Source organism: Camellia sinensis, chromosome 12 (assembly GCF_055761805.1).
Source record: "Camellia sinensis isolate YWXY chromosome 12, ASM5576180v1, whole genome shotgun sequence".
NCBI lineage: Eukaryota > Viridiplantae > Streptophyta > Magnoliopsida > Ericales > Theaceae > Camellia > Camellia sinensis.
The window spans coordinates 28,807,611-28,832,017 of NC_138972.1; the positions used below are offsets into that span (position 1 = coordinate 28,807,611).

At 33.7% G+C, this 24,407-nt stretch overlaps 1 protein-coding gene, 1 long non-coding RNA gene and 1 pseudogene across 2 annotated transcripts; 1 reads left to right on the forward strand and 2 right to left on the reverse strand.

The window, feature by feature from the left end:
- Positions 1–261: 261 nt before the first annotated feature.
- LOC145804423 (uncharacterized) lies at positions 262–8,615 on the reverse strand. The gene is made up of 3 exons (XR_014346119.1): positions 8,488–8,615; positions 4,861–4,921; positions 262–397 (listed from the first exon to the last, which is right to left on the reverse strand). It is a non-coding gene; the product is annotated as an uncharacterized LOC145804423 (long non-coding RNA).
- Positions 7,572–8,481, reverse strand: LOC145804422 (protein GFS12 pseudogene; annotated as a pseudogene).
- A 392-nt stretch (positions 8,616–9,007) lies between the features above and the next one.
- Positions 9,008–18,489, forward strand: LOC114260826 (uncharacterized). The gene is given in 10 exon segments (XM_028201004.2): positions 9,008–9,057; positions 9,133–9,251; positions 9,353–9,403; positions 11,517–11,718; positions 12,751–12,926; positions 16,133–16,332; positions 17,136–17,204; positions 17,501–17,576; positions 17,656–17,720; positions 18,037–18,489. Coding segments are annotated over 10 exon segments (1,089 nt in total). The 3' UTR covers positions 18,118–18,489.
- Positions 18,490–24,407: the final 5,918 nt, after the last annotated feature.

A 24,407-nucleotide genomic window follows, 5' to 3' on the forward strand; every position in this document is an offset into this window, starting at 1 on the left:
TAGACTCAAGTGGCCTTGGAACAATCATTTATGAAGGTAACAAACCATTTATGACCGGTTAAAGACACAAAACGGGATGGACCCCATACATCAGAATGAATCAAAGAAAATGGAACTAAACTTTTATTAATAGAAGGAGCAAAAGAGGCTCGGTGTTGTTTTCCAAATTGACAAGATTCACATTGAAAATCTGACACATTATTTTTTCAAAAACAGAGGGAAATAAATGAGTAAGTAATAAAAAAGAGGGATGTCCTAAGCGACGGTGCCACAGCCAAATATCTTCTTTGGTGGATGGTAACTGAATAGATGAATGAGCTAGCTTGTCGGTCTGATCCAGAATGTAGAGCCCATGTTCCTCTCTACCACTGCTAATCCTCTTCCTCGTGATAAGGTCCTGAAAAAGACAATGACCAAGAAAAAATGTCACGCTATAATTTAAGTCACAGGTAATATGACTCAAAGATAAAAGATTAACACTGAAATTGGGAACATGGAGGATAGAAGACAAAGGAAAGGAAGAGGTGGCATGAATTAAACATTTCCCTGACACAGACGAAATGGTACCATCTCCAATACACACATTTTCTTGACCTGAGGAGGGGTTATACTTTGAAAATAAAATAGAGGAGCCAAACATATGGTACAGTCATATGAGATAGTAATGCACATGGAGAGGAAGCCAAGTTACTTGAATTGGCAAAGGAAGAAGAGGGTGCACTTGCAGCAAAAGTGGAGGCTCAACGGTCTAGCAAGTGGCGAAGAGCGATCTCAAAATCCGAGGCAGATAACCCCAAAACATTTGCAACGGACGAGACAACTAGAGATGAAGATGGTGGCTCAACAGTGTTTGAAAGATGGGCTCGTGCATTGGCCCCGCGGCCTCTAGTACCAAACCGACCCTCTCGAGTACCAGGACGGTCGCCTCGGCCACCAGAGAGAGTTCCATATAGCTTCCAACAAGTTTCTCGTGTGTGGTAAGGTCGACGAAAGTAGTCACAGTAAAGGTTATCCTTCTCAGAGGAAGGACGAGAACCACGAGTCACATGGTCGCCATCACGAGAGGGTGCAGAAACCAAGGCCGAGCGATCAGTAGTAGCAGAAGGAAGCATCGCAGAATGACGAATTTCGTCATTCTGAACAAAAACAAAGGTTTCCTAGAGAGAAGGAAGCACATCCATGCCAAGTACTCTGTTTTGAACTGAATTATACTCCACATTTAGGCCTTCTAAGAACTTGAAGACCCGCTCTTGCGCCACAAACTTCCGGTAACCAGTAGAATCAGTGGGACAGACAGCTTGTAATCCTGAAGGTAATCAAGCCGCTTCCACCCATTGCTAAGGAAGGTAAAATACTAGAGGATAGTTTGCTCACCTTGTACCCGACCTTTTAATGGATCGACGTAACTTGAAAGCCTATGAGAAGTTCCCCTTCCTGGAGTAAGTAGTGGCTACGACCTCCCAAATATCCTGGGCAATGTCATAGACAAGTAGCCCTCTCCAATCTCCGGAACCATAGAATGGATCAACCAGCCCACAATCAGAGAATTGGTGATCTCCCATTGGTCATAATGAGGGTCGGTGATACTTGGTGCTTGAACCCACTCATAAATATATCCCATCTTTCTCTTGCTCTTCAAGAAAATAGTCAGACTTTGCGACCACGCGAGGTAATTTTGACCATTGAATAGAAAGGTGGTGATTCTAAGGCCAATGTGGAGGGTATCAGTCATAGTAGAAGGGATGACAGAACTCTCGCCCTAAGAGGGCTGAGAGGTAGTAGATTCACTAGTCAAATTTGCCATGGGGATGCTACTAACTATTCCTCAATCACAATGCCAATCATAAACCCGGAAGATAAGAGTGGAGAAACAAGCACAATAGTAACTACAAACTCATAAAGTTTTTTTTTTTAATTTTTAATTTTTTTTTAACGTATCATACTTTGTTTCTGTTCTGTTTTTTTTTTTTTTTCTTTTTTCTTTTGTTGTTGTTGTTTTTTTTTTTTAATATAACTAACAAACCATTACAACAAAAGAGAGAGAGAGAAGAACACTGTAAGAGAGAAAGTCGACACTGGGAGAGTTGACAATCGAGAGAGAGTCGACACTGCGAGAAAGTCAGCGGCAGCCTAGGAGATGCCGACAGAAACCAAGGGAGTCAAAGGGGCTGTTGACAGGCCCTAGGGTGCCAGAGAAACTGCCGACAGACCCCCCTAGTGGACTAACGATGGCCTGGGTGTGACCTTAGAGTGCCGACAGACCCCCTAGGAGATTAACGATAGCCTGGATGGACTGTGGGATGACAGGCGATGGCCTAGGTGAGAGGCTACTGTGGCTGACTGGGCTCCTGGGGAAGATAGAGCTGCCGACAGACAGGAAGAAGGTATGGGCTAGGGTTTAGGCTCTGATACCATGTAGTTTTAGAGAAGAGAAAAAGTTAGAGAATGAGTTAGACTTCATTCCCTTTTATATTGATAATTCTGAGGAATTACAGGCATAATTATGAGCAACCAAAAAGGAATAAATAAGATAAATAAGAATACAATTATTATTTCCTATTATAATATTTCTTATTCTAACAATTTCCTATTCTAACAGTATTGTCTCCAAATAGCCTGTTTACCAATCCGGTGCCATATTTCATGCACAAATGAGTCTTGAAGAATAGAACCTTCAAATGCAAATATCCAGAAGCCTGAAAGAAATGACTCACTAAGTGAGAAATTAAAACAGGGAGTCATGCATAACAGAGCATTTAAGAACATGTTTACAACTAGCCTGTAGAATCGTCTGGATGGCATGCAAGATGAGTGCCTTTACTGCTTTCTGTTTCAAACATTTTGAGAATTCTTTCAGTAGTATATACGTCCACTTAGCTTCAATATCTGATATAGGAGTCACTACAAGCGATAAGCAATAGGGAGCACACATTTCAGCTGCAAATGGACCCATTGCTTTGAAGGCTCCTTGTTTTGCAAAATTTGCAGCATAACGAAGACATAATCCATCTTTCGCCAAAAGTTGAAGAGGGTTGAGAAACAAGTAGGATGACCTAACCGCTGTTGAAAAGTATGGAGATTCCAAAAGGCATTTGGCAAAAGGCCTCCTAATAAATTTAAGAATAAAAGATTAAATTAGTTTGGAGAGAATGGGAAGTACTAAGGCCCTTAGATTTTGTAGTCAGATAAATTTAGGAAGGACTCAAGACCAAACATCCAAGTTTGACAAAACGCTTCAACCACTTCTAGAAGGGGAAAAGAAAATTTAATGACAATACCTCCTCTAATCCTTCTGAATGCATACCTCAACAATAACTTTAGTGTGAGGGGGAAGTTTGTGCATCTGTCTGGGTAAAACACTACTATCCAAGTACAGAGCCAATGGGGTTGGATCAAATAATGGCCTCCTCAAATGAAATTCAGCTAAAATGCATCCAATAGAAAATGTCTTTCGCGATGCTTCTAAAAAACTCTTACACCGAGATGATTTCGGCCTCCAAAGCAGTAACTCTTGATATCCCACAGAAATGTCATCATCCACCTCAATATTCCCAAGAAGATAATGTAAGTCGACAATGGATCGCAACCAAGGTTTTAAAAAGCGGCCGCAACCGTTAATTAACACCGTTACGTAATGGCTGTGGTGGTTACTACCACCCGTTACGGCCGCTATAGCGGTGTGATAAAAATTTACAAATGTAACGGTCGGTTTGGTGTTACGTAATAGCTGTAGCGGTACCATAACAGCCGTAATGGTCTGTTACACATCGTTATACCCTTTTACAATATTATGAATAGTTTTCTTTCCCCAAAAAAAAAATAAATAAATAAAAATATTATATGGATTTTTTTTCTTTATAGTTTTTTTTTTTTTTTCATTATATTAGCATGTAAAATAAAAAATATATAAATACTGGTTGCATTTATTTTTATAATCATTTTATTTAATATTTTTTTATTTTGTTAATGTCTTGTGTTAAAAATGTCTCTTAAAAATAAATAAAATCAGTAGTTCAAAAATAATTTTTGTTTACGGCACAATTTTTATTTTTATAATCATTTCATTTAATACTTAATTGTAAATAATTTTATTTAGTTAGCTGTAAAGTGGTCTAAAACAATGCCTCAAAAATAATTTTTGTTCATGGCGCAATTTTTATTTTTATAATCATTTAATAATTGTGAATATTTTTTATTCAGTTAGTTTAGGTATTGGTAAAAAATAATTTGTAAACATTTAAAATCAATTATTCTTAAAGTCATTAACTATTGAAATAAAATGTAAAAAGCTCCTTTTATAGTGATTTGAAAATATGTATATTGGATCATACTTAAAAATTAACAAAAACTGATGAAAATCTATTTTAAACCTCAATAAACATGATTCTGAAAAAAAAATATGCGTATAGGTAAGTTTTCTTCAAATAGTGCGAAAAATAAAAAAATATCACAGTTACCGCAACCGTTATGCTACCGCCTTTACAATCCATACCGCAACCGTTACGGCGACCGCAACCGCTTTTCAGAACCTTTATCGCAACCCATATTTGCTTCCATGGTCAGGTGTCCCAGATATATTTTTCTCTAAACTGTCACTTAGAAGCTTTTGTGAAGAAAAGTCATCCTCTACAAGATTTTCTAGATGATAGCAGTAGAGGGGACTCAAATGCCGCACAAAATGCAGCTGCTTCTTCCAATCCTTGTAAATGAGCAGTTTCGAGAATGAGAGATTTCTCACCCTCTACTTGATTCACTTGGAATTGAATCATGTTTAATTCAGCTTTGGTATTACAACTTTTCTTGGTAGCAACTTGATGAGCAGGGTGCGGTTGGGTAAAAAGTTGGCGGCACCCTACCAACCTGGGCATTGTGGGCTCTGATGCAGGCAACATAACATTATTGGCATCAACAGCTGCCTCACCTGACATTTTATACCCAAAGGTGATGTCAATCCAATGATGAATTTGGCATGAGACCTTATTTCTTTCTACAGCATCTCGATGCAGTTTAATGAACTCCTCAGGGGTACCCACCCATGATGGTACAGCCAAATCAATCATACCAAAGTGTATTGAATAAAATATTTGGGGATCACAGTAGAATTATAGGATGCACTCATCAGGGGTCCATTAGTAAAGTCTTTGCATAGTAGAAGGATATTCATTTGGTTCATAGACTGAACAAACAGCCATACGTAAAACACTCAGTGGTAACCTCCTTGGCTTGTAACTGCACACAGGCAGTTCAGAAAGGCATTCATCTGATACATGATGAGGGATCTCGGGTGTTGAATACATGAAGTCTAACTGTTTATCTCCTTTTGCTAACCGCCATTTACTCTTGCTCAAATCTCGCCAGCCTGCATCATTAGTCTCATAAGGTTTCACACTAAAATCTATAACCCATGGTGTCAGGATCCAAACGTGCCCCTATAGGTTTAGCGTCATGACCGGCCGTAATCATAGATTACCTACGACCTTCATACAAAAGAATCTCTTAATATAAAGTACAGGGCTTAGTGGAAGTTTAAAATGACATAGAAATTATCCATTGAGTTGTGCGTATATATAGAAAACTAGTATAATAAGCAAAGTTTTGTTCCAAAAGCACATCTATCGCATTCGTACAGAATTCATGTCTTACAAAAATACAACTCCCAACTATATACAAATTCAAAATCTCTAAAACACACAAAAAGGGGTTTGACTAGCATGGCTCCACCCGAGCCAGGTTACTTCACTCGGAAGCACCTCAAAAAGGCTGACCTGGGTGGACTTGAGGCTTTCCTAACTCTGTTGTTCAGCTTGCCCACCTACATATATATATAAATAAATAGTGAACTAGAGCCCAGTGAGTAATAACAGAATAAAGATGTTATATGAATGAAGTTCGATAATATGATAATTAAATTCTCGTTTCAGTTCTTTATATCCAATAAATTTCACGATCGATGTCATTCAATATCAAATTAAGTGGCACACCCATGAACAATAATATTTCAATCACAGTGAAGCGAAAACTAATGGACCACAAAGGGTCAAACCAATGGACCACGAAGGGTCAAACACGAGATCTTTGTGTTTCAAATAATCCAATAGCCATGATATTGTTACCCCCAAGCAAGGGTCTATGTTCACTGGATGCCACAAATACATTTCGAAAATGAACTTCATTCATCATTACAAATAACTTTTTAATAAACCATCCAATCGATCACATATTGATTCCAAGAACAATAACAATTTCGAAAATAATATTACTTGAACATATCTTTATAAAGTTACTACTCATAGTGGTTTGAGTTGTCACTAAGCCTCGTACATCCACCTAAACAAAACACATAATAGAAGCACAGTTGAAGCACCAATTCATTTTAATTCAATTCTTCTCATGTGTTTCTAACTCATTCTATGATTATAAGAGTCCAAATGGTGCCTAAGAACACTTGGAGTGGCATGAGGATACAAATATGCACTTAAAAGAGTTTCTCAAAATTTGCTGAAAATAGGGTCCCCTCTCGAGTGCAACTTCCTTCGCTCGAGCGGGGACTCAAAAACAAAGGTGATCGCTCGAGCGCAATTTCTGTCACTCGAGCGGTCTGCAAACTTGGCAAAAGTACTGGTTGCATGAAATGCCAGCTCAACAGTCGTTCGAGCGGAAGACTGAGTAAAAAAGGTCCTCGCTCAAGCATTACTTTAGTCGCTTGAGCGGACTATAAAATTTTGCAAAACTTCTGGGAGCTCGATTTTCACGCTCGAGCGAACACGATGAATTCTGGAATTTCCAGAACTATGTTTGGGCTTCAAGGTTGATATTCAAAGGTCCAAAACTTGTGTTTTTGGTACAAAAACTTGGAAAAACATTGTATAACATGAAAATACTTCCAATTTGAAATCATTTACTCAAAATCATGATCCTTTTTGACAACCAAAAGCTTGAACTCCACATTAAGATTCATGCATATATCATATTGAACATATATGTTCTTATACTTTCCCAAAATTTGATCAACCCTCATGATAAGTTTGAAAACATGATAAAACTCTCAAATTAAGCTACAAAATTGCCATGCATGTGAGAATTCCATAGATTCTCACTCAAAATGTACATGCATGTATGCAATTCAACTCTTTTACTCTCAATTCATGGAAATCTAACACATAACTCTAAATTACAAGCGAAAGAGTGTTGGAGCTGGTTGAATTAAACTACTTCATGCAATATTTCCAAGAATTAAATATGGATTTCATACCTTGTGTTGAATACAAGTGTTAGTCTAGCTCAATTCACCAAAATTCTAGCAATTCTCTTCAAATCTCCTCTTTTCTCTCTCTAAAGTGTTGAGTCTCTTCTCCCTTCACCAAATTCTCAACTCAAAGTGTGAAAATATGAGCCTAAAAGCTTGATTAGAGCTATTTATATGGTGTGATTAGCTTAGCCTAATCAAGTATAATTAAGGTTGAGTAATTAGGCTCAATTCTAATTAATTCAATCAGTTTATTCTAATTATTTTGATCCAAATCAGTTTCCAATTATAGTTGCCATAAAATTCTAAAATATTCAAATTAGTCTATTACGCTATTCAATTTCAGTTTCTGAAGCCGTCTAAGCTCTCAATTTCTGACTCTAAGTTGTCAATTCAAACAGACATTCCATGTAACAACAGATAATTACGAAATTAAGCATGCAATCACATAAGTAAACACACAATCATGCAATTAGGCTCAATAAAATAACATAATATACTAGTTCGGAGGTCGGGGTTGTCACACATGGCATCACTGAATGAAATGTGTGGTCCCCCCACTTTCTCCTAGCTCATCTATTTAAGGTGAGCAGATATTCAAAGTTACTCAACTCTTCCCTCCACCAACTATTAAAGGCAGAATGCCAATCCATAGATTGGGAAATCTTCAAATCAGCATAAAGTCCTTCAGAAGGACAACCCTGAATGCAGCAACCAACCCTCAAAGTTAGAGTAAGAGAGCATTCTTTACTTGTTTTACTTGAATTAGAGCTCAGAATAGGTTTATCAACAATCCGCAACCAAGACCAACACAAACCAGTCAACATTACATTAGATGGGCATACATTACCATGGGAAACCCCCAAACGGTGCATGTAAGCCAATGTAGAGAGTAGCTGGTATATCAAAAATTTTATATGCCATTCAGATTTTAAGGTATTAGGGCTGCAATGAAGAATGTTTTCCAAAGTGTAAGGAGTCTTGGGAAGCACTAAATTGATATAATCAGATGTTTTGAGCATCCCTAGAATAGGAGCTATGTTCAGGTGCCTAAAACACCCAGGGAAGCCATTCTCATTAAATGCCGGTATCCCAATTAAACTAAGAAGATTTATACTATCTCGTCCTGTTGCTTTTCCTTCAATCAGAAGACCAAATGAGCTCAATACGTGGTCTTCAACAAACCTAGAAAAATAGTTAGAAGCAAGCTCTTCAGACAAGGAGTAAGATGAAATGCCAACCTGAGCAATTGGAGCCAAGGAAGTGATTGTCCTAAAGCAAGAAAATCGACTGGCAAAGTTACAAGTGGAATTTTTGCATCCGAACCCATCCAGGAATGTTCTTCTACCACCAGTGGACTGGATTTCCTTCAATGTAGTGTCTAGTGAACAAGTTTGATCTTGATCAATCACTGATGCAATTGTGTCACCACTCTCACCATTGTGTTTACCTTGAAGATCTTCCGGACAATCGGAATCACATCGTATCAAAATTCACAGCAAATCATAGAAAGCCATAGCATAGGTAAATCATATCAAATTGAGTAACATACATGTATTCTGTCAAGCAATCGTATTAGCCACTAGGTAGATACACCAATATGAACTCAGATGAAGCCTCGCTACTAGAATTTGACATCTACATCGATACAACAAAAGAAATAAACGAATTAAATATAAAAAATAATAATAATTCATGTATAAACAAGAAGTCATATGAGTTTGGTGGTGGTGGAGTGTATAAATATGATGAACCTGAACGATGACGGTGGAGGCGAAAGGAAAGGAAGAATCGGAGATGGCATTGGAAAAGTGAGATTATCAGAGAAATTGGAGCGAATTCGACGTTGAAGATAGTCGGAAGCACATTTGATCTTCCATTTTCAGAGAGATGAAGACACAAAATCAAAAATCTTTCATTTTTCAACTAGGAACGGTGCCTATTGGAGTATTGGAATTGGACCCTTCTCTTCTGTTGTTGCGTCGCTTTAGGAGAGAGTCCGAGAGTTTGTTTGTTTTCGAAGGATTAGGGCATAAGATTGGTTTATTAATCTCACCCGATTAATAATTCATTGTTTGTTTTCAAAATTTTATTTCGAATTGGTAGTTTCTTGGACTAATAGTCCAATATTTGTGAGACTATCCTATTCTGTGAGGGGTAAGATAGAAATTATAGAATAACTCATCCATAAGAATTAGACAATGCAATTACATTTTTGTCCTTTAATATTTAGTTATGTATTATATTTAATAAAATTTAAATGTCTTAATTTAAAAATAAAATAAAATAATTTATTTAATTTTTATTTTTGTTTTATTTATTTAATTTTTTTAAATATTTTTTATAGATATTTTATTGATATTTTATTTTAAAATTTTGTTTATATTTTATTTAATTTCATTATTTAAATTTTAATAGATATTTTATTTTATTTCATTATTTAATTATTATTATTATTTAAAATAAATTTATTTAAAATTTTAATTAAAAAATAACATATATTTTTATTTATATTTAATTTATTTAATTTTTTAAAAATAAATTTATTTAATTGTGCAAAAAATAAAATAAAATAAATTTTTATTTAATCTAGCTAAAAATAATTAAAATATTAAAACTATGTTTAATATTGCTATTACTTAGTAAATAATTGAAAATGATAAATTAGTCATTTAAACATTTATCCTTTTCCATAATATCTCAAACAAATATTGAATTCACTAAAAGTCCAATCCAGACATCTAATCCCATGACTAAACAAACATATGATACAAATCCAGTCTAACCAAATAGTCCGGGGACAATGTATCCAAAGACTTATAGTCCGATAGATTACAATCCCTCTTATCCAGCCTGTCCAAACAAACATCCCCTTAGGGCATGTTTGATTGGGTGGATTAGAGCATGAGATTGAGATTATTAATCCGTAAGCCCAATTATCCTATATTTGTTTTAACATGTTGGTTTAAGATTATTAATCAAATGGATAATTAATTCAACAAATTTGTAGGATTATTAGTAATGGAGCAGGGGTGAGATTATTAATCCAATTGGATAGTGAATACCACACTAATTTAATAAGATTATTAATACTTCACTATTAATCTTATGAATCAAACATGACCTTAGAGTCAAGAGATTTGAAGCTAACCAAGTGAAACATGTAGGGCTTGTTTGGTTTGTTTTTCAAAAAAAAAAAAATGGAAAAAATTTTCTACAAACAAATTTTCAAGAGTAATCAAACCAAATAAATTTTTTCAAAAAAATCTTAAAATTTTGTTTGGTTACCTACTTTCCAAAATCACTCACTCTCTCGTACACATCAAATCGATCACTTTTTTTTAAACTTTCTCCTCAAAACAAATTTTCAAAACCATTTATGAAAAAAGACAAACCAAACAAATTTATGTATTTTTTATCTCAAAAATTACTCTACAAACACGAACCAAACAAACTCGTAGGTGCTGGTTGTCAAAGAGAAAAAGTGCCATCTCATCGCACATACGATGTCGTATGCAACTATTAACCTCCTTTTTTTTTGCCCTTTTTTTTTTTTTTTACTTCAACATTCATAAATTTCAAAACTTGTATTCTTCTAAAATTATGGGATTAATTGTAATATTTTCATTACTCTAAGAGATAATTTTAAATTAACCAAATTATAATTATATGCCTAACCAAATAAGAATATTCTTTTTTTTTTAATGCAAAGTTAATATAGAGTTTTATATCACAATTTTAAAATAAATTTTTAACAATAAGTCGTATTAATAACATTATATATCATTAAATCTTATTTTGTAAAATAGTTTTCACATGAGTTTTCAAGATTCAAAATTTATTTATTAATTAATTTATTCTTTTGATCAGAAGATTCAAAATTTATTTGATTCTGAGTTTTCAAACTAATTTTCAATTGTATATTTTGTAAATAATTTTTAGAAATTTAAAAATTCAAATTTTTTTTTTTTTTTTTTTGAATAGTAAGGATTTTATAGAAGAAACTAAAGATGAGCAGGTACATCATGGGAAAGAACAGAAACAAATTCCAGTGGCACACATGTTACCTAACTTGCAGGAAGTGTTGATCTAGCTTGAGCAACAACCACCCAATGAGCAGCAGAGTTGTTGGGCCTTTAGGTCCACAAGAACTTCCAAGCTCTGTTCTTTGCAAAGCTGCGAATATTAGCCACAACTGCCATGATCTTCAGGGGGGGACTGTTTCAAACACACAATTTGCTGAGCTCTTGATTGTCATTCTCAATTTCAGCTGTAGAAAGCCCATTCATCTGGGCTAAACGGCATGCCAGACGCACCACAAACGCTTCAGTTTGCAAAGCTGATGCCGAGAAGAAAGAGGTGACAACCCCATCGATAAAATGGCCATCTGAATCCCTCATGATAACTGCTGCAAAAGCTTTGGACGATGACCGGTTGAAAGATCCATCACAATTTACTTTGGACGATGGCCGGTTGAAATTCAAAACTTGTTTATTTACGAGTTTTTAAAACAATTTTTTTAATTTTTTTGAGTCGTGTTTTGCTTTATCTTGTAGTCAAAAAATATTTACAATATTATAGTTAAATTTGTTTACTTTTCATATACTTAATTTAAATTTATTTTTTAGATACATTTAATCTAATTTATAGGACAAATTTTCCCTTCATATTTTTTATGGGCGTTTTAAAATTTTAAATAGTTCTTCTTCTAGTTTTATATCCACTCAATTTACATATATTTAAAATGTTTTACATTTAAATGTAACTTTTTTATAAAATTACCAAATAATGATAAATGTATAATTTTTTTTTTAAAAAATTGATCAAGTTTAAAAATTAATACAATTTTAATATTTTACGTATTTATTATTATTATTATTATTTGCATTCTTCACATTTTGCTTATTATTTAAGTCTATCTAGATCATATACATCTAAAATATAAAAAGTTATTTAGCCAATTTGTAAAACTAAAGAAAATCGATTTTGTGAAAATCATAAATCAAATAAATTTTGAATTTTAAAACAAGTTTTCAAAAATACTAAGCCAAATAAATTACAAGTTTTAAAAACTCTACTAAACTAAATAAGTTTTAAATTTTTGAATAAGTTTTTAAAAATCTTAAACTAAAAAAATTCAACCAAATGTAGTTATTATTATATTGTACACAGAAAATTATTTAATATTTTTAGAGGATTATGTGCATGTACTTCTTCACCAATCATCATTTAATACGTCTTTTCATATTTTTCAATCACCAACATAATATTTCATCTAGAAAAATGCTTGGGACCTCTAATTAGAGGTACCACTAGTGATGTGGCAGTGGGTCCCACCCACTGTCACATCAGTGTTGTGTCTTAGTTTTTTTTTTTTTTTTTTTTTAACCTTTTCCACCTCATTAGAGGTGTGTTTAGAGCCTCTAAATTAGAGGTCTCTAGCATTGCCCTTTCATCTATTCACTTTCTCCACCAATCACAATATTATAAAATGCTACGTGTCTACAGAATAATTACCCACTGTACACAGACACCTCGGCTTTCCTCTTGTTTCCCTCTCTCTCTCTCCATCGACGCCCGACACCTAACCCTCCCTCTTTCGCCACCGTCAACGCCCTCATTCGCGGTTTGCAGCTACTGATCTCTCTTTTTCTTCCAGATTGGAATCACCATCTCATAGGTGCTCTCTCTCTCTCTCTCATCCACCCATCTCAGTTCTTATTTTTCTCACAGATCTATCCCTTCTGGCTCCCCTCCATCTCTAGTGTGTAAATTTTTTGGAAATTTTTTCAATTGTTTTTTTATTTTATTTTAATTTTATATGTATGCATGTATGTGTATAGATTTTTCAAATGGACTAAAATCCACGATGAGATAGGTTTTCGATCTCTTAACTGTTTTTTTTTTTTTTTTTGACTGTTTACAAGAGGCCCTTAGTATGTGTTTGTATGGAATATTTTGTTGCCTAACGAAGTTCAGTAGTTCTGCAACTAATTTGAGTTGCTAATGATCTTGCTGTGTATTTTTGTTATTTGTAATCAAGGTTCATGATGATTTTAGAAAATAGGTTTTCTAAACCCCTAAAATACTTCAATCAACCCACCAGTTTAGAGGATTAGGTGGTGATTTGGTGTGTGGGAAAATTCCCAACTTGCCAGAAGGCTATTTGGTTGAAAATTTCCCCCCAACCTGACTCATGATTTTTGTGGAACTTTCTAGTAATAGACATAAAAAATATATTTCTAAAATTACTCAGTTGCTAATATGATTTTATAAAGTTATTTTGTATTTATAAATTCAAATAAAAAAGAATTTGATATTATGTATCCTAACAATGAAGATGAAAATGGTTGGTGAAACTGTAATGAGTGACATCAAATTAGAAGCAAGGCCTGACATTTTTTAGGCCCAAAAGCGAGTTTTCGGGCCTTTTATACATCTAGGGGGGAGGAAATTATAATTGAAAGATTATCCACCAAATACCTATTTTTTATTTATTCTTCAAATAAAATTTACTTAAATATATAACAAAGTTTATAATAGTAAAAAAAAAATGATTAAAATAATTTAAACTCAAGTACCAAATAAAAAGTAAATAAATTGTAACAAAATATTATTAAAAAATTACTATTCTCACATTTTTAGTTGTAAAGTTGCTAATCAAAGTTGTCAACTAAATATTTTTCAAAGGATAAAATTATTAATCCATTTAATCTTTATTGTGACATAGTTAATCAAAAGTAAGATTTAATCAATTTTAACTTTGATTTTTTTTTTTCGTAAACAATTATAAGTAGAATTTTTTTTTAAGGTCTCTAATATTCAGATTTTATAAAATAAATAAAATATAATATTTTCATAGCAGCTGGGGCCTCTTAACATTTTCACAAAGAAAATTCGACAGAGCAAAATTTCACCCCAACATAGAGAAATTTTGCCCCAATATAAAGAAATTTCTCTGGTATGATCACAGAGAAATTTCATTGAAGAATCTTAGCTAATAAAAAATATATATGTTTTATCTCTCCTACTACCCAAAATTAGAGAGACTTCACTAATTTTTTCTAGTTATAATTGATATAATTAATCGTATTTTATACATAATTTATAAATTTAGGAAACATTCATCCATTTATTAATTTAGAATAACTCATTGTATCAATAAATTTTTTAATTTTTTTTAAAGTAAAAACAATCATTTTTTAGTTTTAAATAATTCACTATACCAATCATTTATTAATTTTGAATATTTATTTAATTTGTTGGGGTGTTTTAAATTTAGGTGATTTTTTTATTTTTTTATTTTATAGATTAGTATAATACCTAAAATATTTCGCAATCCGTTTTTTAAATAAATTTCTGAGGCTCAAAGCCCCAGTTTTAAAGCCAACCCTCAGGGATGGTCACGGGTCGGGTTTGGGGCGGATTTATAAAAATCTGCTTCCACCTCTTATGATATTAGGAGCGGAACAAATCAGGGGGTAACAGAAGCGGGACAAGTGCGGAGCGGGAGGCAAATTATTTTTTTAAGTTAAAAAATAAAAATATTAAAAAAATTATAGATAATATAGTATATTATGAATAATAATTTATACTTAATGAAAATTATATTATATAAGACAGAAAATAATGAATAAAAATTAATATTAAGTATAATATTTTAGTAATTTAACTTTATTATAAGAAAAACTAAATATATTATATACATATAAATATGTTTAATAATACAATTGGGGTGGGGTTCAGGTGGAATGGGGTCGGGAAGCAAAATCCATTCTCGTTCCATTTCTTAATCGGAGCGGGAAAATCTATACAGGGCGCGGGATGCGGGTGCGGAGCAGAGTAGTGGAAAATGACCATCCCTACGACCCTCATTAGAAGGGTAATGATTTAGACCCCATTTGGAAATCGGTTATTTGAGTTAGCTTTTATTTTTTATGAAAAGATGTGTGGAAAAATAAGGAGTGGTATGACAATTTATAATGAATTTTTTTTTTTTTTTGGCCAAAAACTGTACATCCCTAAGAGGTTATTTGGCATATACTACAAGAATATACCTTTTTATCTTTTTATCTTTTTTGGATCACATAATTTCTATATTTTCAATACGCTTTTTCGTAAAAAGTTAAAAAATATATTTATTTATCACTTTCGAAACAACCCCTTAGACCATCTCCAATGGTTCATCAATTCTGTCATCAAATTTAAATTTGATGAAAAAACACCTCTTTTCCTATTCCAATGGTTTCATCAAATAAGTATGAAATTGAAGATATCAAAAATTTTGCACCAAATTGAGGACGATGGGAGCTTTCATCAAATCACCGTTCATAACCGTTAAATTTTTACCACCCGATGTTCTCCCAGATGTCCCCCAGATAACCACCTCTAGGCAAAAATTTGTGAAAAAAATACACTGAGCAGTCGACCAGCTGGACATCTGCTTGGTTGTCCGCCCACTTGACCGGTATTTTGATGAAAGCACAAAATCCTTTGTTTGAGTATTTGATATCAAAGGAAGTTTTCATTCCAATTTGATTTAAAAAAAAAAAAAGAAGTTAAAATTGTTAGAGATGCTCTTACTCTTATTAGTATTATAATAAAAAAAATGTTAATATCATTATTTTAAAAAAAAAAAAAACATTTTTTTTCAGGGTAAATTTCTTTTCCAATAAGCCACCTTAAATATATCGGCCTCTCTATACTCTGCAACGAGGACATAAACACAAAACCCTGGCACAATTCATCCCAACTCATAGTAAAATTCGAGTTTATGCATTAAAAAAATCTCAATTAAAAGCTCTGAATTCCATGAAGTGTGTTTGAAAATGGGGAGTGGAGGGTTAGATGTTGAGTCGACGAAGCATAATTGTGGGTCTGCTGTAGGAGTAGAAGAAGTGTTGGTTGATGTGGTGGCGGAAGGAGTAGGTGGTTTGGGAATCGAAGGAGGGGGAACATCTTCAGATGGAAGCTCCAAGGTTATCAACTCCAACAATGGTGATGGTGGTGGTGTGCAAGTCACGTGCTTCACTGAGGTGTTGGAGGATGTTACCCTTCATTTTTAGATCATACGTCTTCACAAATAGGTTAGGTTTTGTCACTCTTTATGTTCACAATTTCATAATTGAAATAGTTAGTATTAATTATTCCTATGGTGCTTAAAAATATTATCATCAATGGGAGGGATGTGAAATTGTGTTAAGTAATTTTTTAGCAAAATAAACATTTAAAGGGGGGCAAATTGTAATATTTTATTGAAAAATGAAAAAGAAAATGGGAGTTATAAAAGATTTAAGGGCATATATGAAATTTAAGAGGGAATAAATTGGTTTTTTTAATTTTTTATTTATTATTGTAGCTATAGGTGAGAAACCATGATTTTCAAAGTCAGCTGGGAATACAAAATTGGAATATGTTTCTATGTATGTAATGCTGATACTCAGTTGATTTTGTGATAAGTGAAAATGCTTTCTATTCTCGACTGATTGTAATAATACCTGATTAGGGATAGGTTGTTTTAGCACAAGTCTGATCCTTTTTTTTTTTTGTTTGGGTTAAGGGGTGTTGCTTTGTTTTTGTTTTTTGTTTTTTTTTTCTAATTGACATGGAGTGTTTCCCTGCGGAAAAATGAAATAGCGCTACTTATCAAGAAAAAAATAAAGAAAATGGAAAAGAAAAATAATATGCAAGTTTATGTGATTATTTAGATATTATACAGTTTTTATATGCCATGTAATGCTGCATAGATCATGTCTTGACATAATTGGATTGTATGTATGGTTATATCACCAAATGGGTTACTTAAAATTGATACTGGATTAGAGTTTGTAAAATCGAAAAATCAAGAATCATTTAGATTAATGACAATTGTTTTATTTTATTTCTATAGATCTATGCATGGATTGGTTGCAACTCTGCCAGATTTGGACGCTTACATGCCGCCGCACCTACCCGACCTGTAAGTTAACAATTATATATTCACGAAAGCTTCCATCTTTTTTGAATTTCATGGTTGTTTTATTTAGGGAAGTTTCCCTATTATTCCTTTCAAAAACTACCTATTTTTGTGACAAAAATCACAATTTCCTTATTTACAAATTTTAATGGTAGCAAAGAAGGAATTATGAAGGATAAAAGCACCTACATTGATGGCCTTCCCGTCCTTGCATAATGGCATGAGATCACCATCTTCATTATGATCAAAGATTAAGCAATTGTTATCAACATATCTTACTATTTGGTGGTCATGTACAGAACAATACTGTCAGTGTTACTGACATACTTGGAGGATCTTCTGATAACACAGGATCTGACATTGCTCGTCGATTAGGTAAACTTTGATTTACAATTAACAATTTTCATACAAATATTCTTTGTTTTTATGCACTTACCTGTGATCTTTCTTACAGTTTTGAAGACAGGTCTAAATGTGATGCTAGCTTGTAACATTCCAAAGAATAGCCCCATGCTTGTGGTTTAATCTCTCTCTCTCTCTCTCTCTCTCTGTGTGTGCACCATTAGCAAGCACTATGACTTGGAATTGTGCGCTGCCTATTTGAATAATGTACCAAGTTTCACCATCTCTCCTAAAATCAATTGATGTTAGGGGGGGGCTTTATTCATGTCTTTTATGGCATTTGACCTTGCGTCCACAGGCTTGTTTTTAGAGCGATCGTAGGGAGGGGCATTATATAACCAACAGAATCATTTGTATGTATGAATGATTTAGCACGAGTGTTCCTGTTCCTGGTTGTTTGATCTGTATTTTCTCCTCTTATTGGAGTTTTCAGGCTGAAGTTGAGAAAAAGCTGGTGGAGAAGTTAATTAACCTGGGGTATACTAGGCCAAAATCTAATGGATCATCTTCATAGTAGAAAGTTGAGGCCAACATACAATACATGAAAGATACAATTATATGGTCGTAGTGATTCTGATGACAGTGCTATACTGGCTGAAGTCCAGGAAACAGCAACACTTGGGGCACCTGGCATTGGTCAAGGGTTGTGTGATAGCTTTTTGTTTGTTTGTTTGTTTGTTTGTTTTCCCCTTCTCTTAAAATCCTTTTGCTTGAAAGTCTTGCTGCTGATTAGAAGGTTGAGTTGATTGTATAGTGGACCTGCTATGATCAGTTTGTGAATAGTGGGGGTTTACTATTTCTTGTGAAGGATTTTTTATTGAATTCTAATACGATGTATACTGATTGACTTGGTAGCACTCTTACTGAACTTTTTCTCGTTGTGAAATTTTTTTGTAAGTTGTGGGTGGTTGTTTTGGTAAATTTTTATGGCAAAAGCAAGTCATTGCTCTATAACCTTGCAAAGGATAGGAAGCCAAGTGAAACATCCATTTATGTTTTAACCATTTCTGGTATCCAAGATGAATGTAGGAGTATTCACTGTGTTTGGTTTGAGTTTTCTGGATTAAGTTTTTTGAAAATTGAGTTTTTTGATTTTCGTATTTTTTTGTTTTTAGTAAATATTTTTAAAATTTTAAACATTTTTTTTTTACTTTTTTAGGTGCACCTTACTTAGATGTGTCTAAAAAGTAAAAAAATTATGAAAAAATATTTTAAAAAATTAAGAAATACATAAAAATACAAAAAATGTATTAAATTTTTGTATTTTTTTTTGTATTTTTAGTATTTAGTGAATTTTTTAAAGATTTTTTTTACAATTTTTTTACTTTTTAAGTATATTTATGTTAGGTGTGTCTAAAAAGTAAAAAAATTATATAAAATATTTAAAAAATTCAGTAAAAACAAAAAAAAAACGAAAAATAAGAGTGTAGAATTTTTTGAAAACTGTTTTTAAAAAATGGGAACCAAGCAAAATGATTGTTATTTCAATGACTTTAATTTACTTTTTTGCTAGAATATACAAAAATTAGCCATCTACTCATTTATAATTCTTCCTTAGATATCAATATTTTCATATAGAAATATCTTTAAAATTCAATTAAAACAGTCAATATATATGTTGCTAGAAGTGCAATAGCTTTGCTTGGACTGGCAAATATTCAAGTACTTCAATGTCCCGGGTAAAATTCAACCATGTAACAAATTGTTTGACTATCAGATTTAGCCCTCGTTAGATACCCTAACTGACAAAGTAAAATCATCTTTCCGAAACCCTCACATCTCATATGTCCCTCAGTAAACTATAATTCAAAGCAAAACCTTAGAATAGATGCACATCAACAAGCCTCCTTTGGGGCTTTAAAACTCGCAATTCTTGATCAAGCATTTTTACATTAATCACAACATGACATAGCAAATGATAAGCATATATAAATGACAAAATAATACAATACAAAATGAAAAAAGCAAGCCGCCCCCTGAGAATCCTTGGAAAAACCTATCTCCAAAATAACAAAAGAAAACTACATATAGACATCAAAGGCAATCTAACAACCTATTTTCAAATGACCATCTTCCCTTCCGACAAGGAATAGTCATGAGAACGACAAAATACTTGAACTTGACAACACCGATATGTTCCTTACTCCACGATTTGCCAAATAGAGATATTGAGGTGTGATACGACGTTTCCCATCCTGCCACATGCTATTTTCAAAGGTATACATACAAGTTACAATAACAACGGAATTGAAACAATGACATACAAATTTGAGTAAGCTTTTCTTTTTCTTTTTCCTTTTCCATTGTATTTTTCTTTTTCTTTTTCAAACAAGAGGGAGCAAGGACGAAGGAATGATGAACAACTGAATTTGTTTTACATTAATAACAACATGACATAACAAATGATAAGCATATATGAATGACAAAATAATACAATACAAAATGAAAGAAGCAAACAGCCCCTAAGAATCGTTGGAAAAACCTATCTCCAAAATGATAGAAGAAAACTGCATATAGACATCAAAGGCAATCTAACAACATATTTTCAAATGACCATCTTCCGTTCTAACAAGGAGCAGTCGTGAGAACGACAAAATACTTAAACTTGACAACACCGATATGTTCTTTACTCCACGATTTTCCAAATAGAGATATTGAGGGGTGATACGATGTTTCCCATCCTGCCACATGCCATTTTCAAAGGTATATATACAAGTTACAATAACAACTGAATTGAAACAATGACATACAAATTATTCACCCAAAAACAATGACATACAGATTTGACCTAGCTTTTCTTTTTCTTTTTCTTTTTTCTTTGTATTTTTCTTTTTCTTTTTCAAATAAGAGGGAGCAAGGAAGAAGGAATGATGAACAATTGAATTATTTTATTTTTATTTATTTATCTTTTTTGGGATATGTAAGCTGAACAAACGAATGATGTGAAAAACTAATCACAACTCCTCAATTGGATGCATAACAAAACTATTTTGTCAAAATAATTAAACTAGACCAAGAGGGGGGAAACATACACGAGGTCAACCAACTCTTAGCCATCCAATTGACTATGAATACTTGAGAACAAAATTGAACTAGAAGATCCATCCCACAAATGATGTTCGTTTGTGGGAGATGAATGGGTGCAATGTAGTTAACAGACAATGAAATACTAAGATTCATAAACCCAATATCTTATAATCAGAACAATCATTGCTTGATTAGCTGTCAAGGTTAATTTTGTAACTGTCATGCAAGTAATTGTGGGTTATAGAATCTTTTTCATTTTTAGTTGCGAATACCAGTATCTTTGATTTTGGATCTTCCAAATCAAGGTGATGTAAAACTCTATAAAGGGCATATATCTCCCTAAAAAAAACTGGAGAGGCGATAATGACTTGTTGAGTTGTATTTAGGGATCTATATCATAACATGACTTGGAAGGCTCTTCTAATGTATTGAGCAAACATGGTGGTGATGTGGGGGTAGAGGTGAAAAAGGAAAGAAAAAAAAAATATAATTGTCATGCAAGTAGAATATACTGAGCTAACATGGTGGTGGTGTGATATCCCTGTTCCGTAATATGTTAATTGGTCCTTAATATGAGTATGATTATGTGTTTAATATGATTTTGTGTGCCATCATGTGAAAATATATGGTTTTGAATTTCTATCTGTTCACCGTAGGAATATCTGTTTGATAATCTACTTTGGAATTTAAATTGAAGGTCTTATCGGCCACAGAACCCGAAATTGATTACGCCATGTTGATTAGCGTAATTTTTAAAGCCTACAGTGGGATTTAATTGAAAATTGATTTGGATCAAAATAATTAGATTCAGAACGATTAGTTAAGTGTCCAATTATTTATTATTGATATTTTTGATTAGTGTGACTTACCTTAAAGGCACTATACACTCAAAACCTCTCCTTCTTATCATTTGGCTGATTTTGGCTCCAAGAGAGGGAGGGAGAGTCGGCTATAGAGAGAGAGAAAGGGGGAGAATTGTGCAATTTAGTTCAAAGCTTGGTGATCTTGAAGATTATTCAAGAATTTGCTATTGATTGGAAAAATTGAGCCTCTAGGTAAGCAATTGATTCTTGAATTCATGAGTTTAATGTGTAATCTTGTGTGTTCAAAGTTGATTAATGGTCAAGAACAAGAATTGAAATGAAATTGAGTTGATCATGTTAAATTGAAGGTCAATGTTGCATGCATGTATGTAGTTGCTTTGAATTTGCGTATTTGAGCACCAAATGCATGATCTATGTGAGTTTTTAGTTGAAGATTATGTTCTTGACCACCTCTTCATCATATAAGTTGAGAATGAGAATAATATACCACATGCATGTGCAAGTTACAAGGGTGTAAGTGTTGAATGCATGAAATTGTTATATTGGTAATGAGTTTGGTGGAAAATGAACCATGCATGTGTTTGAGTCATGAAATTGAGCTCCATGTTGATGTGTTTTAGTGTTGGTACCATGTTAATACAAGTATATGTGAAATTGGAGCCATAATATGCAAGGAATGTGGTTGGAATGTCGAATTTGAGCTCAAGAACATATTTTGAAAACCCAGAATTTTGATGTCCGCTCGAGCGGGGGAACCGCCGCTCGAGCGGGGATTTCGAGCTCCCAGCATTTCCTTGCAGACATGGTGTCCGCTCGAGCGAAGAAGTTCACGCTCGAACGGGGATCTATGTAGGATGAACTTCCGCTCGAGCGTCCGAGTTCACGCTCGAGCGTAAAAATGATACATCCAGTACTTTTTGCAGACATGACATCCGCTCGAGCGGGGAAGTTCACGCTCGAGCGGGGAGCCATGTAGAGAGGCCTTCCGCTCGAGCGCTAAAGTGCACGATCGAGCGTAAATTCGACATATCCAGTACTTTTGTAGGCCTCGAGGGGCCGCTCGAGTGGGGAAGTCCACGCTCGAGCGGGGACCCTGTTTCTGAAAATTTTGTATGATTGTTCTGTGTTTCGTTTTTCGTTCTTTTTCACTTGCAAGCCCTCTTAGGCATGCATTAAGCATTGTAATTGAGTTAAAGAGATAAGAATGAAGCCTAAAGAGGAATATGTGAATTAAAGAGCGGATGGAATCGTTTGTGACCTATATGTGTTATATGATGTGTAGGGTCAAGCTCCAGGGCAAATCCACAAGCCGATCATTGTGAGTAATATCAATATTTGAAATTTGTCATTTGTCCAATTGCTTATTTCTTTATAAGCCTTATGAGTCTGCCAGTTTGAATTATGGACAAATGTTTGATATGAATGAATAGATGGGCCAAAGACCGTTTTGATATGAATAGATGGGCCAAAGGCCGTTTTGACATGAATGGATGGGCCAGAGGCCGTTTTGACATGAATGGATGGGCCAAAACCCTAGGTTTTTGACCCTAAATACTCTCAATTCTTCTAAGATTTGGGCAAGATCCCTTACAAGAAAGTGAAGAGGCTTGAAGTTCAACATTTTCAACTAATTGGATTTTGGATTTGCGAAGGATTCTTCTTGGAGCTTTGCTTTCTTGATTGATTCTCAAGGTAAGGGTCCTAGTTCTTCTTCAATATTTGCATTAATAGATAGATTTGTGGTATTTTGATTATATAAACACAAAATCTACATTTTTGAGCATATAGAGTTATGTCATGGAATTTGGGGGTTTAGGGTTTGAAATGTTGGGGTTCAATTGTTGGATTAAGCTTGTGGATTATGAACCTTAGGTGTATAATCAAGAGAAAATTTGGAATTAAAAGTAGTGGTGTGAGAAGTTTCAATGTTTCTAGAAAACCTTAATTCTTTCTTGAAAATCTTAAGTTAATTCACGATGATAATTAATGATTTTGCCCAAATTGAAAGTAGAATCATGAAATTGAGGGGTTGAATTATATATATATATATATATATAAGTTTAATTGAATTTTGGAAATGCTTGAAAATTATGTAAAAATTAGCTGTTAAACCTTTATTATGGATATTGTAAATCATGCTATAATATGAAATGAATATTGAATAGTGCTTCTACTATATCTTTATTGTGTGATTTGTATAGGTGGACGTCGGAGGCCTTATATCGATTTAACCCACTGTGAGTAATAACCTTATAAAGCTATGTTCAAATTATCTTTACCTTCGAAATGTTATTGCTATCAAAATGGATATGTGATTGATTGAATGAATTCTTAAAATGATTTGATAATTGATAGCATGGCTTGTTGAAATGTTATGTTCTCTAATGAATGAAGTTCTATTTTAAAACGATATTGTGTCATCCATTGAATATAGGCCCTTGTTTGAGGGTAATAGTTCCATGGCTAGGCCCTTGCCTGGGGGTAACAATACCATGGCTATAGGCACTTGCTTGGGGGTGATAGTACCATGGTTAGGCCCTTGCCTGGGGGTAACAATATCATGGCTATAGGCTCTTGCCTGGGGGTAATAGAACCATGGCTAGGCCCTTGCCTGGGGTAACAATACCATGGCTAGACCCTTGCCTGGGGGTAACAATACCATGACTTTTGGATTGATTGACATACGGTTCGTTATTACTTCATGGATGTACCACCTAATTTGACATTGAAAGATCTTAATGATGAAGTTAATGAATTAATGAAAATGCTTTTGCATAATGGTCTTTATTATTGCAAGGGATTGATGTGATGGCTAATCGAATCGTTTTGCCTATTGAAATAGATTGTTTCGGAAAATGAAATATATGTTTTGGTAAGGGATTTGGTATGGAAAATGTTTCGTTATAAATTTGATATATTATGGCAAATGCCTCCCTTCGAAAATGATTTAAGA